This window comes from Acinonyx jubatus, chromosome A1, assembly GCF_027475565.1.
Source record: "Acinonyx jubatus isolate Ajub_Pintada_27869175 chromosome A1, VMU_Ajub_asm_v1.0, whole genome shotgun sequence".
In the NCBI taxonomy this organism is placed as follows: domain Eukaryota; kingdom Metazoa; phylum Chordata; class Mammalia; order Carnivora; family Felidae; genus Acinonyx; species Acinonyx jubatus.
The window spans coordinates 170,290,473-170,306,297 of record NC_069380.1 but is presented as its reverse complement, the minus strand read 5'-3'; the positions used below and the strand labels follow the sequence as shown (position 1 = coordinate 170,306,297).

Genomic DNA, 15,825 nt, shown 5'->3' with positions numbered 1-15,825 from the left:
ATTTGTCTTGACCTTATTAGATCATGGAAAGGGGCTTCTAGGAGGAATTTTGAAAAAAAAAATTCTGCACAAATACTCAGGTGGCCTTTTCTGTTTCTTCTCTTCCTCCTGGACTTGGGTCCTGTAATTACTATCGCAGAGAGCTGGAAGGATGCCTGCTCTCCCGGCAAGGTCCCCTCTACTCGGCCTCCTCCACCCCCCCCCCCCCCGCCTCTTTTCTCTTTCTGGCCCCGCCTTCTCCGCGCACCGAGCAGCTAGACAGCTGTGTTCAATCAGAAACCACTTACAACTCCAGACGATTCAAAAGGGAAACTTCAGCGTGAAGTGCAGCCCCGCTCCGGCTTTCTGTAGCTTTCTTTCCCTCCCTGGAGCCCGAGGCGCGGGTCTCGCTCTCCCCGCCGCCCTGGTTTCTTCGGGAGCTCGCTGAAGCCCTCCGGGGTGCCGGATCCTACTGGGAGGTGCCCTCCAGCCTGGTAATGGGGGGCGGCGAGGCCCCGTAGGAGCGGCTCGGCGGCTCGGAGGGTGGCAGTTCCCCGGGACCCAGCGGTGGGAGCGCGCGGGCGGGTCCCCGCGCCGGCTCGGCCGCTGCAGCAGCTGCGAGCGCGCCACACCGCCGAGCCTCCTGCAGCAATGGCTCGTCCGTGAAACGCCAGCCGGCTCTGTGCCTTCCAGGAGAGCTTGCATCCTTCCTTGGGGCTTCCCCACTGTCTTGGGTGAAAATGGCTGTCTAGACTAAAATGTGCCAGAAGGGACCAAGCGGTGGCTATCGAGCCTGGTAAGCCCAACTCAGAAGCTCCGAGACCTGGAGGAGGAGGAGGAGCTCGGCTCTGAAAAGTGCAGTCATGAATTCTGGAGTTGCCATGAAATATGGAAACGACTCCTCGGCGGAACTGAGTGAGGTAAGGAACAGCTGAGGTCGCGAGCTCTGGCTTCTCAGGCATTTGGTTTCCGACAAACGGCCGGTCCCTCCCGATCGCCCCCAGCCCTACACCCCTGCGCCCTACACCCCTGCGCCCTACCCACCTCGTGCTCCCAGGCGGGAGGCAGCGCAATTAAAGATTAATAGATTTTTTGGATCTTGTTTTAACTTGTAGTGCTACTCAGGAAATGACCTGAACTGGCTTGATATTTCAGTCTGAAATCAGTGGCTCAAAAAAGAAACGCTCTCACCGCGCCGCCAAGACCTTCTGCTCTCCGCGGATCTGGGTCCTCCGTCCCTTCCTACCCCGGTTCCTCCAGTTTAGGCTCAACATTCCTTTTCTTAGCAGTCGGGGATCCCAAGCTGAGCCGAAGCCGTTGGTAACTAATTTGGTGGGGCTGCGGAGCTCATTGGATTGTTAAATCTACCACTTGGCTCCCACGTGTAATGCGTTTGGTTAAGTTCGGGCAAGGTGGTCTCTCGTCGGCGGAGATGAAGGACCCACGCTGGGGAGGGGAGTGGGGAGGAAGCACATCAAAGCCGCTTAGAACTTTATTTCCTGCCCTGGACTGGACTCCTGAGTCTTTGAGGCAAGCGCATTTGCAATTCCTGGCTCTCACTGTAACATACCCACTTGAGTGTTTGAGACTGTCTTTGAAATTAAAGCTACATCAAACGGTATGCAAATATGTCAGCGGTGAGATGCTCAAAGCCACCTTTTTTTTGATGACTTTAGGGATGCCTCGGGCACAGCCCCTCTTCCCCCGCCCCATGCCCCTGAGCGCCCTCCCCCCCCCCCCCCCCCCCCCCCGGCTTTGAATACCTGAAAAGTATTCTTTTAAGTGGATGCTCAAAAGAGAGGAGAGGAGGATTCTGTGTGACCGATGTCTACAGCAGGAGTCTTGGTGGCTGTAGGTTTTCCTCCTAACATCATCCCTGAGCTATTTATGGGGCAAAAGTAGAATAAATAGTCTGTGCTTCTTGAGTATGGCTGAAGAGAGGAAAGGGAAAGAAAAGGAGACCAGTGTAAAAACAGCCAGAAGGCAGACAGAGGTGATGTGAGATTACCGAGGATGAAGGAAAAATGAAAGGATGCAGCCCTGGCTGTGGGAGAGGGCTGGAGATGGGGAAGGGGTGGGGGGGGGCATAGGCCGGGGAAACCTGAGTGGGTCTGCAGCTGGTATCCAGCAGTGAATGCCCTGGGCCCTTGTCTGGTGCTCTGTGTGCTCTGTGTGTTGTCCCTGCTAGGGTTTAGAGTAGCATTTGGAGGTGTTGGTGAATGAGGTAGAGGCATTTCCTAATCCTGGTGGATTCCCTTGTGGTTTACAAGGTGAGGAGATGCTAAGAGGGGGAGGACGTAACTTGAAAACAAGAGGTTAAGGGAAGAGGCAGGAAGACCTAAGTGATTTTTGCCAATTTTACAAGCAGGGAGAAGTTCACATCAAAAATAGAACCTAGGGCCCTGCTAGGACCAAGGACCCAGGAGAAACCCTATTTAAGGAGAAACCTGTGACTTACCTTGTAAGGTCACTTAAAAATCAAAAACTTAAAGGTGTTTGTCCTGCAGAAAGTCTTTCCCTGGTCTTTCACATTATTTCTTTGTGGCAGCATTAATTCTCCTTACCTGAAGTGTGTTGTTGTTTCCTTTTGTTTTCAGAATGAATTCCAGGTTTAGGATGAAGGTGGCTAGGATACTGGCTAGAGAGAGAGAGGAGGTCCTAATGGACTTTCCTGGTGTTGGGGTGATCAGGGAAGGGCATTAGTTGAACCCAGAGTTAGGGGGGTTCCTTGCCTACTTGTATCCACTCCGATATACTCCTTAGAAAACTTGTGGCCAAAGGGAAGGGTGGAGGGTGCTTCGTGGCCCCCGCGTTAGTTGGAGCGGTAATACTTGAGCATTATGGAACACCGTTTAGTCCCTGAGGAAATAAGCTTCTGCCCATTCATATCCTTGAGCAGACACTGAGAAAAGGGAGAGAAAATCTGCTGATCATTTCTTAACTTCTCTGGGGTCTTCTTTCTAGGTTCAGTGATTTAGTTGCCCCTCTGTCTCCCCTTGTCCCAGTTTCCCTGCAGATCTGGTAGTTGCCATAGACAGTAAGGGTAGTTATTTTTTAGTTTTTGGACATGTTTTCAATTAGGGTATGTGTAAGAGAATTTGTAAGGCAAGGGGGTATGTGCGGGTCATACTTGTGGACCCTAAATGTCAGGTCAGTTTATCACGGGCAATAGTTGGAGGATTGACTTTTTTTTTTTTGTAATATGAAATTTATTGTCAAATTGGTTTCCATACAACCCCCAGTACTCCTCCCAACAGGTGCCCTCCTCAATGCTCATCACCCCCCCCACCCCCCTGACCTTTTTTATAATACCTCTATTTCTGAATACAATTCATTTGTATTTCTCACAACTAGGTCTCTGGTGTAAAGGAGCGTTTGTTTCTTCTTTTCACGTAATTTTTCTGTTAAATGCTAGCTTTGCTTTAACGTCTTGGGCGGCAAAGTTGCCAGCCCCTGTTGATGGTTGGTTCCTCCTCCTCACCTGGAAGCAGAGCTAATAAAATCCCCTCAGGGACCCCTTTAGTACCATGTCTTTATTGCCCAGGAGCCTCTAGGCTGTCTGGAGGTCACCGCGGGGTCAGATTCAGCCTGTTGTTCACCAGGCATTTCAGGGGCAGGAAAAACCCTGAAAGAGCCCAGGATGCTGGGGGTCAGAAACAAGAGGCCTCTCTCGTTGGCGTGGACTTGTGAGCTGACCCCTTGTACAGGGGCCCTGTGGGCCCAGGAATCGCTGACCCTTTGGCAGTAATATTGGCGTGGACTCTATCACATCTTCAACAAGGGGAGAGACTTGCATCAGTTTTCCAGCTGTAATCTGCTGGTCCCTTCAATGAGAGCAGTGAGCTTTGGTCAGCTGCTGAGGTGCTGACCTCTGCCTACAATTACTCCAGGAATGCTCAGATACAAGAGAGGCAGGAGGGATTTGGGTGTGAGGGCTACCTGACCTAGAGCTGGGTGTTGGGCGTGAGGTGTTTTGCATGTGTAAGGACTTTTAAGGTCGAAAAACAGGAAATTCATGAATGTGTTCCTTTTGTGTCTTTAGCTGGAACAATAGCTGTTTAAGATCCTGTGAGATGATTCTAGGAGATAGTGAAATTACTCCTACCTGTGGGCATTCAAAACATTTGTGTTTATCCATGACCACAGATGGCTTATATCAAGTCTGAACACTTTAACTAGAGCAAACTAATCCTTAGCATTAACCACAGTAATGCGAAAGGAAAATCTGAGCGGCAGGAATTGGCTGTTCTCTTTTCTTGGCTCTTAGCTGACCCTATCAAAGAATCAAAGGATGTTTTTCTTTTCTAATGTGAGGTTAAAAGGAAGGACTTCAACACCAGCCAAATCAAGAGTCCTTAGAAAATCAAGCACACGGTCAGCAGCACTGGATTAAATTCTCCCAAATCTCATCAAGGGAAGGCTCTTAATTCTTCCTCCTCACCATGGTTTTTTGGTTTGCACTCAGTTATGTTTGTCTTGATGAAACTTGTGGGACCTGTATATAGTTTGACATTGCTGCATTACCATGGTCGCGTTTCCTAGTTCTTAGAATAGTTCAGATTTGGGGAGAAGGAGGTCTCAAGGCACAGTATTTGCAAGGTTTGATTTGAATTCACTAAATCTTTACAGGAGAGCTGTCTACTGGATCTGCTTGTCTGGTAGAAAGCTACTTATTTATGCAGCAAAATAAAAAATTATCTTTAAGGGTTCTTTCCTGGTGATCATTAAAACCCCTGGGGAATAAAAAAAAATATAATAATTTGTCTGAAGCAATCAACTTACATATTTTTTGCCTTTTAAACATTAAACAATGTTTACCTTAGTTGCCCCTGGAAATCCTACTTCTCTTACTCTTTCCTTATCCCTTTATTCAAAGCTGCTTTCATGACATGATTCCACTCCAGAACATAGTCTATAGAGGCAACTCTTCGTGTGCTTTCACCATTTACTTGTTGGGTAGCTATGGAAACTCCACATCTTCGTTGATACTCTAATTAAGAAGTGGATTTGTATAGGAGAAAGTTGTTCTCTACATGGATAATCCTGTATGACTGTCTCTCAGGGGCCATCTAACAGATAGATGTAGGCTTCGTCATCCAGTTATAAAATACCAGAGTTGGAGGGGCCTGTGAAATCACCTAGTATTCCCATACCCCTTTATACTCCTTTGTCTTTATAGAATCAACTTCGCTGTAACGAGTTGTTTAATGTCTCTCCCAGCCATAGACCATCAGCACCAGAAGAACAGTGTGAAGACCTGTTATAGAGTCTGGCACATGGTAGGTGTTCTACACACATTTGAATGAATGAACACCTTGCATCTCCCTTTCCATTTTTTTTTTTTTAATTTAAACTTAAAAAAAATTTTACATCCAAATTAGTTAGCATATAGTGCAACAATGATTTCAGGAGCAGATTCCTTAATGCCCCTTATCCATTTAGCCCATCCCCCCTCCCACAACCCCTCAAGTAACCCTGTTTGTTCTCCATATTTAAGAGTCTCTTCTGTTTTCTCCCCCTCCCTGTTTTTATATTATTTTTGTTTCCCTTCCCTTATGTTCATCTGTCTTGTCTCTTAAAGTCCTCATGAATGGAGTCCTATGATATTTGTCCTTCTCTGACTAATTTTGCTTAGCATAATACCCTCCAGTTCCATCCACTTAGTTGCAAATAGTTGTTTTTGTTTTGTTTTGTTTTAATTTATTTTTGAGAGCAAGAGCTTGTGAGAGCGTGAGTGGGGTAGGGGCAGAGAGAGAGGCTGACAGGATCCAAAGTGGGCTCTGCATTGACAGCAGAGAGCCCTATGCGGGGCTCGGACTTTCAAACCATTAGATTGTGACCTGAGCCAATGTTGGTCACTTAACTGACTGAGCCACTCAGGGGCCCCTCCCTTTCCCTTTTTATACATATGGAATTTGAGGAACTGCTTTAAGTGCTTGGTCTGAGGCTTGTGTCTGTGTGTGTGTGTGACTATTTATGGCTGTGTAACAAACTGCCCCCAGATTAAGAGACTTTAAAAAAAATCTTATTTGTGCATGATTTTGCAATTTTGGGAACAGCTCATGGAGGGAAGGCTTGTGTCTGACTGGACTCAGATGATCCACTTCCAAGATGGCTTAATCACATGGCTGGCAAACTGGTGCTGTCTGTGGATGGGAGATCACCCCTATTCTCTTCTTCTCTTCCATGTGGGTGTACCCCTATACTGTTTGAGTTTCCTCTCAACATGGCAGCTGGGTTCCAAGAGGAGAGGTGGAGGCTGGCAGTTCTTTTTTTTTTTTTTTTTAATTTTTTTAGTGTTTGTTTATTTTTGAGAGACACAGAGACAGAATGCAAGTCAGTTAGGGGCAGAGAGAGAGGGAGACACAGAATCCGAAGCAGGCTCCAGGCTCTGAGCTGTCAGCACAGAGCCCGACACAGGGCTCAAACTCAAGAGCTGTGAGATCATGACCTGAGCGAAGTCGGACGGATGCTCAACCGACTGAGCCACCCAGGCACCCCTGGCAGTTCTTTTATTTTATTTTATTTTTTTAATGTTATTTTTTATGTTTTTAAATTTACATCCAAATTAGCATATAGTGCAACAATGATTTCAGGAGTAGATTCCTTAATGCCCCTTACCCATTTAGCCCATCCCCCCTCCCACAACCCCTCCAGCAACCCTGTTTGTTCTCCATATTTATGAGTCTCTTCTGTTTTGTCCCCCTCCCTGTTTTTATATTATTTTTGTTTCCCTTCCCTTATGTTCATCTGTCTTGTCTCTTAAAGTCCTCATATGAGTGAAGTCATATGATTTTTGTGTTTCTCTAATTTCACTTAGCATAATGCCCTCAGTTCCATCCACATAGTTGCAAATGGCAGGATTTCCTTCTTTTTGATGGCCGAGTCATACTCCATTGTGTGTGTGTGTGTGTGTGTGTGTGTGTATACACATATATATTCATATACATATATATATATATACACACACACCATATTTTCTTTATCCATTCATCCATCAATGGACATTTGGGCTCTTTCCATACTTTGGCTATTGTTGGTAGTGCTGCTATAAACATGAGGGTGCATATGTCCCTTCGAAACAGCACACCTGTATCCCGTGGATAAATGCCTAGTAGTGCAATTGCTGGGTCGTAGGGTAGTTCTATTTTTAGTTTTTTTGAGGAACTTCCATACTGTTTTCCAGAGTAGCTGCACCAGCTTGCATTCCCAGGCAGTTCTTTTAAAATGTAGGATTGAAACTGGCACAGAGTCATTTCTGTGCATCTGTTGGTCAAAAACAGCTATATGCTTAGCCCAGATTGAAAGCTGTGAAGAAATAGACTCTACCTCTCCAAGGCGTATATAACAAAGAATTTGCAACTTTTTTTTTTTTTTTTTTTTTTTTTTGCAACCATTTTTAATCTACTCCAGAGGCCTCAAAAACACAAAGCCTTGTCTAAAACCCTCTTCTCTTAATTCTCAGTGCCTGGCAATAGTTTTTGTTTGGTCTCTTAGCTGTTAATTCAGTGGTTTTCCAGGGTATTGACCTGCTTCATTATCAAAACCCTGTGAGAGACATTCTGTTAGGCCCACTCTACAGGTGTGGAGATTGAGGCATAAAGAGGTGAAAACACTTACTGAGGTTTTACAGACTATTAGTGGTGGAATCAGGTTTCCAGCCCTAGTAGTCTTTCTCCCAGGTCCATCATTTGTACATGGTTTTCTTTCATCAGTTTCTCTTCGTGCTCTCAGCTTGTGATCACATGTTTCCAGGAGGGAGCATTCTGTATAATAGACCTTTTTAACTTGATGTGTATTGTAATCTCCGTGCAATACACAGATAAATATTTTTGATAAAAATGAAATGAATATGATTAAAGGGATATGGTCACTGCCATCACCTTCAACTGGCTGAGGAATTCTATGCATTGATTTTCCCAGAGCCCTAAAAGCAGATTTGTCAATAAAGAATGGGGTGATCCTCATCCAGGAGGGCCTTCCTTTCTGTCCTTGTTTACTGCTAGGGAGACAGGGGCACGGCGACCTCTGTCCCCCACTAAGAGGTCCCACTGGCTGTGTACTCAGAGGCACCTGAGGGATTAGTCCTACCTACCATGTTTGAGGTGCCAGAATAAGGCTTCCTTTGTCACAGAATGGGTGTGCTCCCACCCCTGCAGGTGGGGCTCTAGGCTCCTACGACAGTTTGCTAAATTTACACTGTGGCACTGCAGAGGGCAGAGGTTGGCAGAGAAAGCCAGGAAACACAGTGAAGTTGGTGGCCAGGGCCACGTGGCAAGGCAGCTGCTGGTGGTCAGGTCCTGAGGAAGCACGTGCTGAATGTGGCAGTGAGGCCATGACTCAGTCCCAGCTGGCCAGGGGAAATAGATTAAATGTGGCTGGAACCAGGGGGTCGCCAAAGTAACAAGAAAAAGGAGAAATGGGATAGGAGAGTAGGAGGTTAGTCAAAGACCAGGCAGGTGATTGGGGCTGAGGTGGCCATAGACGTGAAAGCCCAGAGAGAACATTGATTCCAAGGGTGTGCTTTGTCCAACTGGGTAGTTGTAAAATGAATCCCAAGACTTCTCCATATTAAGGAAGTACTTACAGGATGTGTGGCTACCGGATTTGAGGCACCAGAGCTTTGGGTGGGGGCAGGATAGGGAAAGGGGTGGCAATACTCAGGAGGTAAACTCCAGGGTGCTTTAGTAGCTGCCTGAAGCTCCTTTACCCCAGCACAAGCCATGTGGAACACTTCCTCCAAAATGAGACTGGAACGGAAGATAAAAGCTGCATTTATGGCAACATTAAGAAGATGCTGCTGAACAAAGACTTCAGATTCAGGTTTTGATCTAAGGAATCAAATTTCAGAAAACCAAGATTACATTTTAAGTAATTTCTCGATTCTGGGAAAGAGGTTTGTATTGGTGAGATTGTAGAATCAGATAAGCCAAAAAACTCTGAAAACTGACGGTACTGAGGATGTGGACTTGTGCATCAGGGAGGGCATGTCAGGGCAGAGATAGATTATATGCAGTTATTTTCTCCATCCCTTCACTTGCTTCCCCCACCCCCAACTACACCCAGATTCCTAACATTGGTATCTTTCACTTTTGAAAGAAATAAGGAGAGAATAACCTGGATTACACAGATAAACAGAAGTTCAATTTATAGAGTAAATATTTACTGGGACCATACAGCTGTTCTCTTTCTAGCAAATGTCCTTTTCTCTCACTGAACAGAAATAGCCAAAATTAGTTCCTGGGGGAAGGAGGACACCTTTTGAAAGGTTTGTGTTACCATAAGGAGTGATTGAGGTTGCAGAGTACTTTATATGTGCAAATCTTTTCAGATATTTCTTAAACTCAGCAAAGAAGTTAAACCAAATCAAATCTAGGAGAAACAAAAATCCCAAATTAGCAGCTGTTGATTCCACTTGCTATATAAGAAGCTGTAGGTTAGGGTTTGTTAACTTTGTAAACAAGCAATAAAAACCTGTTGGGTTGGGAACATTGTGTGCTAAAAGCTACTTGAAGCTTTGGCGGGTGGGATATTTTGAGGCAGATCCCTTGTCCTGAGGTTTGAACAGTGCTTGGAACAACCCATGATGGGGCATATGGGACCAGAGATGGAAATGCATCTTAAGCCAAAGGCTGTAGTGTTTGATTACCTGAGAACAGAAAGTTTCATGAAACCTCTGTGTGTATGCATGCACGTCAGTTAACGATTCCAGCTGGATTTGTGAAAAATATTGAAGCAGTTGTCAAGGGAAGAATGCCAACATGGGAAGAGATTGCCTGGCAGTTAGAAAAAGCAGTGGAGTCCTCTGGTTGGTTGCATGGTAAGAGTGGGAGTAATTGCTTGTCCCTGTTTCCTATGGGCTGTGTGGACTTGTGCACAGAATATGTGGCACACTCACTTTGGGCGGTTTCTGGCCTCCCACGTTGGTTGTTCCTGCCCTCACCTATGTTCACAACACTTATTATAATTATCCATAGCTTTCGTGTGAGACCAGGAGATCTTTGAAGGCAGGGACGGAGGAAAACCCCTCACTATTGCCAGCACTTAGTCAGTATGTGACATGGTAGAGCATCCACATCAACAAATTTTGAAGCTACTTGTTTGGACCAAACTTCAGCTTGGCATTAGAGTGTGACAGATGTGTTGGATTAACCACTTCTATAATTTGGTTGAAGGGCACATTTGGGGGAATTTAGTTTGGTCATTATTATTTAAAAAAAAATTTTTTTTAACATTTATTCATTTTTTAAATTTTTTTATTTAAAAAAAATTTTTTTAACATCTATTTATTTTTGAGACAGAGAGAGACAGAGCATGAACGGGGGAGGGTCAGAGAGAGGGAGACACAGAATCTGAAACAGGCTCCAGGCTCTGAGCTGTCAGCACAGAGCCCGACGCGGGGCTCGAACTCACGGACCGCGAGATCATGACCTGAGCTGAAGTCGGACGCTTAACCAACTGAGCCACCCAGGCGCCCCAACATTTATTCATTTTTTGAGAGAGAGAGAGAGAGAGAGCATGAGTGGGGGAGGCACAGAGAGAGAGGGAGACACGGAATCTGAAGCAGGCTCCAGGCTGTGAACTGACAGCACAAAGCCTGACACGGGGCTCGAACCCACGGACTGAGATCATGACCTGAGCCGAAGTCGGTTGCTTAACTGAGCCACCCAGGCGCCCCGTTTAGTTTGGTCATTATTACCATAACTTACCCTCTATTCCCCATTGGTTTATTCAGTCAGCAAATACAGTGGGTCTTCTACATGCTAAGTGCTGTTCTTAGGTGTGGGGGTACAGAAACAAAACTGCTATAGTCCTTGTTCTGATGGATCCTACACTCTAGAGGGAGACAGACCATACATGTGACAGGTGTATGTCCACTGATGGTATGTGCTGGAAAGAGAAAATTCACAGGGAATGAAGGAGGGAGGATGCCATTGTAGTGATCAGGGAAGACCTGTCTGTGGGAATCTTTGAACTGATGAGACCTGAATGAAATGAGGGATAGAGCCACGCAAAGATGGGAGATGATCATTTTAAGTGGGGGAAGAACAAAGGCAGAGGTCAGATACACATGGTGTGTTTAAACAAGGGGTTGAAGCAAGGGGACAGTGGAAAGAGAAGATGTCTGAGAAAAATGGTTCTGCCAAGATTACCTATAGCCTCCTAGGCTATGGAAAAGAATTTGGATTTCTCTGGAGAGTTTTGATATGCCTGAACCGATATATAAATGTGTGTGCATGTGGATATACACACACACACATATATGTATTTACATAATTTATTTACATAATTTATTTATTTGTGGGGCAGGGTGGAGGAAATTTTGGGAAGAGGAGGTGTTAGCAAAAAAAGGCCAGGAAGATTGTGTCCCAAAAGCCAATTTAAAGAAGTTATTTTCAGAAGAGAGTGAAGTTCACAAATGCCCCATCCCTCCCTTTTGTTTCATTCACTACCTTAAAGCCTGGCATATTCCCAAATTTTCAAATTGTGTGATTTTAAAATTATTTTTGGACATTTTCAGAATATTTAAGATCATTTTCCTCTTGAATGATTTAAAGAACTGAGTGGCATGGACATTGGTCACAAATGATTTGAAAACTGCCTTCCCTTGATGGATGGTTCAGTGTTGATGGATGATGATGTAGAATATAGTTGGGTTCTGAATTAGGAAAACTGGGCTCTCCTTTCCACTATCACTTGGACCAGTTTCCTTCCACTGTTTAGAATCATTGACTTTATTTTTTATGAAATTCAGTATCAGTTCTGAGGAGCCTGGAATGCTGACACTTTTTTTCCTGTTGAAAAGTTATTTGTGGGGGCAACTGGGTGGTTCCCTTGGTTGAGTGTCTGACTCTTGATTTTGGCTCAGGTCACAATTCCTGGGTCAGGCCCTGCATTGGGCTCCATGCTAAGCATGGAGTCTCCTTAAGATTTTTTCTCTCTCTCTCTCTCTCTCTTTCTCTTTTTCTGCCCTTCTCTGCCCCTCTCCTACTCACATGCACACTCGCTTGCGCGCTCTCTCTCTCTCAAATTAAAAATGTGGGGCACCTGGGTGGCCCAGTTGGCTGAGTGTCCAACTTTGGCTCAGGCCATGATCTCATGGTTTGTGTTTGAGCCTGCATCTGGCCTGCTGCTGTCAGCACAGAGCCCACTTTTGATCCTCTGTTCTGCTCTCTGACCCTGTCTTGCTTGTGCTTTCTCTCAAAAGTAAATAAACATTAAAAAAAAAAAAAGTTACTTGGTAGTCAGATTATACCAGAAAGTTGTCTGGTAAGCATGGAATTGGACAAAGGAGATTTTTCAATTGGGTGGTACCATTTAGCCATTTTTGATTGGAGGTTTATCTTATTCAAGCCATTTGCATGACTGATGAGGAAACTGAGGGCTGAATAAGGCAGGCTAGGGGCAGAGGAGGAAGTGTGGAACCCAGATTTTTTTTTAAACTCCTAGGGATAATACTTCCTCTTCTGCCTCAACTTACTTTGTTTCTGTATCACAGGATTTGCTGTAAAGTATGTGTCTTCTATTGTTCTGTCATTATCTTAAGAGGAAGCATAATTCTTTAGCAAATCTTGTTTTATACATTACTACTAACTGCACTATTAAAATAATTAGAATTTAGTTTTTGCTCTGATCTTTTGGGTATATTTTAGTAGTCTCCTCTCAGTGGGTTCTTAATTGGCTGAGATTATTGGGGCCTAAAAATCTTAAAAATCCAGAGGGGCAGTTGTGTTCTGTTTTGGTGAAAGGAGAGATGTGCTTAGTGTTGGGCTGGTTTGCCAGCTGCTCTCTGTTGATGTTTGCATGACTTGGTCAATATTATCCTTTTCTAAAAATTGTGGTAAACTATACATACCATAAAATCTCCGATTGTAACCATTTTTATTATTTTTTTCATGTTTGTTTTGAGAGAGAGAGTGTACACACACAAGTGGGGGAGGGGCAGAGAGAGAGAGAGAACCACAAGCGGGCTCTGTGGTGTCATTGCAGAGCCTGATGCAGGGTTTGATCTCACAAACAGTGAGATCGTGATCTGAGCCAAAATCAAGAGTTGGTGCAACGGACCGAGCCACCCAGGCGCCCTCAACCATTTTTAGATACACAGGGCTGTGGCATTAGTACATTCACACTGCGGTGCACCCATCCTCATTTTGCATCTCTGGTACTTTTTCATCTCCCCCAGCTGAAACTCCGTTCCTGTTAAACACTAACTCCCCATTTCTACCCTACCGCCCTCTTGGCAACCACTGTTTGACTCTCTGTGAATCTGGCCAATCTAGATCCTTCATGTAAGTGTAATCATAAAACTTGTCCTTTTGGGACTGGTTTATTTCCCTTAGCATAAGGTCTTAAGTACATCAGTACTGTACTAAAGATTCATCAGTACAGTAGCTTGTCAGTTTTCTTCCTATGTAAGGGTGTGTACTGTATGTTCATATCCTATTTTGTCTATCCATTCATCCATCCATCAGTGGACACTTGGGTTGCCTGCACCTTTTGGCTGTTGTGAATAACACTGCAATGAACACAGGTGTGCAAATATCTTACTCCCTGCTTTTACTTTTTTTGGGTATACACCCAGAAGTGGAATTGCTACACCATATGGTAATTTTGTGTTTAAAATTTTGAGCAATCACCTTCACATTTTCCATAGTGGCTGCTGTACTTTCCATCATCCCCACCAGCAGTGCCCAAAGGTTCCAGTTTCCCCACATCCTTGCCAGCACTTGTTCTTTTGGTTTTGCTTTGCTTTTTATATAATAGCCTTCCTAATGGCTGTGAGGTGGTATCTCATCCTGGGTTCTATTTGCATTTTCATAATGATTCCTGAATGTTGAAGATATTCTCACGTGCTTATTGGCCATAGCGTCTTTGGAAAAATGTCTGTTCAAGACCTTGTCCTTGCCCCCCCACCCTTTTTACAACTTTTTTTTTTTTTTTTTTTTTTTTTGGGGGACAGAGAGAGACAGAGCATGAACGGGGGAGGGGCAGAGAGAGAGGGAGACACAGAATCCGAAACAGGCTCCAGGCTCCGAGCCATCAGCCCAGAGCCTGACGCGGGGCTCGAACTCACGGACTGCAACTCACGGACCGCGAGATCGTGACCTGGCTGAAGTCGGACGCTTAACCGACTGCGCCACCCAGGCGCCCCAACCCCCCCCTTTTTTTTTTAAATTAAGTAGGCTTCATGCCCAGTGTGGAGCCCAGCTCGGTGCTTGAACTCAGGACCCCAAGATCAAGACCTAAGCTGAGATCAAGAGTCCCATGCTAACTGATTGAGCCATCCAGGTGCCCCCTTTGCCTGTTTTCAAATTGAGCTGGGTTTTTGTTTGTTTGTTTGTTTGTTGTTGTTGCTCTGTAGCAGTTCTTCCTATAATTGGGATATTCATTCCCTATCCCTTTCTCCTTTGTGCAGATCTTGTGTTCTCCATGGTTGGGGCTTTGCAGGTGCTTATGCCTTGCTTAGTTCCAGATGGAGAGACAGTGAGTGTGAAGCCAGGCAGGAGAATGGAGGTTTCCCCACGGAAAACAAACAGGCTCCGCCCAAGCCAGGAGGCTCCTTCCTCCTCCGTGTCCAGGAAGAAGGTGCTTCCGGACACATTGTGGGGCCAGCACGCACTTCATAGGTTGGCGACCAGCAGCTTTGCCTGTGGACTGGCTTGATGCTCTCTAGTAGTGTTAGGCAGGCACCAGAGCTACGAGTTTTTTGGTTTTTTTTTAGGTTTTATTTATTTTTAAGAGAGAGGGAGAGAGAGAAAGTGGGGGGAGGGGCAGAGAGAGAGGGAGACACAGAATGTGAAGCAGGCTCCAGGCTCTGAGCTGTCAGCACAGAGCCTGACTTGGGACTTGAACTAACAGACCGCAAGATCGTGACCTGAGCTGAAGCCAGAAGCCAGATGCTTAGTTGACTGAGAGTTACAAGTGTTATGTCCCTGGCATTTGAAGAGTTACTTTGTTCCACAACATGCTGTGATTTCACAGTATTTAAAGAGGAGTTTTAGGAAAGGCTTTTAGAAAGAGGGGCCTGTGGAGAGTAGCCAAGAAGTCTGAGACTGGCCTGTTAGATTAGATAACTGTTACTTTATTTCTTGGTGCTGTGAATATAATCCTGGTGAAACCAAAATCTAATTTATTTTCATGCTTGATTGGGAGCACTTTTGATGAAGTGTTTGGATGAGAGTAAGCATCATATAGGAGCGCTAGTGCTGCGGGAATGAGTGAGTCCAGGGGCTGCTGGCCCAGACTGATTATTAATAGAGCGTTAGTAGTCAGTAGGGGGAAAATAGGTGAGCTGGACCCCCAGGACAGGAGGAGTTTTTACTTGCAGCTGAGAATGGGTAGGTTTTAATTTGAATGTCGGGTCCCCTCTTTTCAGGATGCCTTGATGTACGTGTGGGGCAGAAAGACTGATAATGACTTCCAAGACTGTGTTTTCATTTGGGGCTTCTGAGTTGCTTACGAAAATGCTGTCTGGACACACATGTGATTACTGCCGAAGAAAGTGTGTGATGCTGAGAAAGAAAGCTGCCTTCAGACCCTTTAATTCCTCAAGTGTGAAAGATGGGGCATATCTCTTATTTGGCATTAAAATGTCCCCAGCTAATACAGGGGTTAGAGGAATATGTCGAATGATGAGGAAAGGCTGTTTGTTTTTGTTTTTGTTGTTTTGTTGTGTTGTGTTTTCTTTGGCCACCTTCTGTACTAACTTCTTTCCTGGGTCAAGTTACTTGATCAGTCACCTCAGTTGGTGTGTGTGCAAAACTGTGTGGTGTGAAGTGTGATCTGAAATCCTAGCTCTGCCATGTCCTGGCTAGGTGATCTGGGAAAAGTTGCTTTTTCTGGGCT

At 45.1% G+C, this 15,825-nt stretch overlaps 1 protein-coding gene and 1 long non-coding RNA gene across 15 annotated transcripts in view; one reads left to right on the top strand and one right to left on the bottom strand.

The window, feature by feature from the left end:
* LOC113593012 (uncharacterized) overlaps window positions 1-426 on the bottom strand; it is a 97,867-nt gene extending 97,441 nt beyond the window's left edge. For all 12 annotated transcript variants that reach the window (XR_008300111.1, XR_008300109.1, XR_008300112.1 and 9 more), the window contains exon 1: window positions 288-426. This is a non-coding gene — a long non-coding RNA (uncharacterized LOC113593012). The remainder of the gene's footprint in view (window positions 1-287) is intronic.
* MCC (MCC regulator of WNT signaling pathway) overlaps window positions 1-15,825 on the top strand; it is a 425,462-nt gene that overhangs the window by 153,412 nt on the left and 256,225 nt on the right. The window contains exon 1 of one of the 3 annotated variants that reach the window (XM_015070216.3): window positions 760-899. The exons of the other annotated variants lie outside the window; for them this stretch is intronic. Coding sequence (XP_014925702.2) covers window positions 843-899 — 57 coding nt within the window. The 5' untranslated portion in view covers window positions 760-842. Of the gene's footprint in view, window positions 1-759; window positions 900-15,825 lie in introns of those variants that run through there. 3 annotated transcript variants of the gene reach the window in all.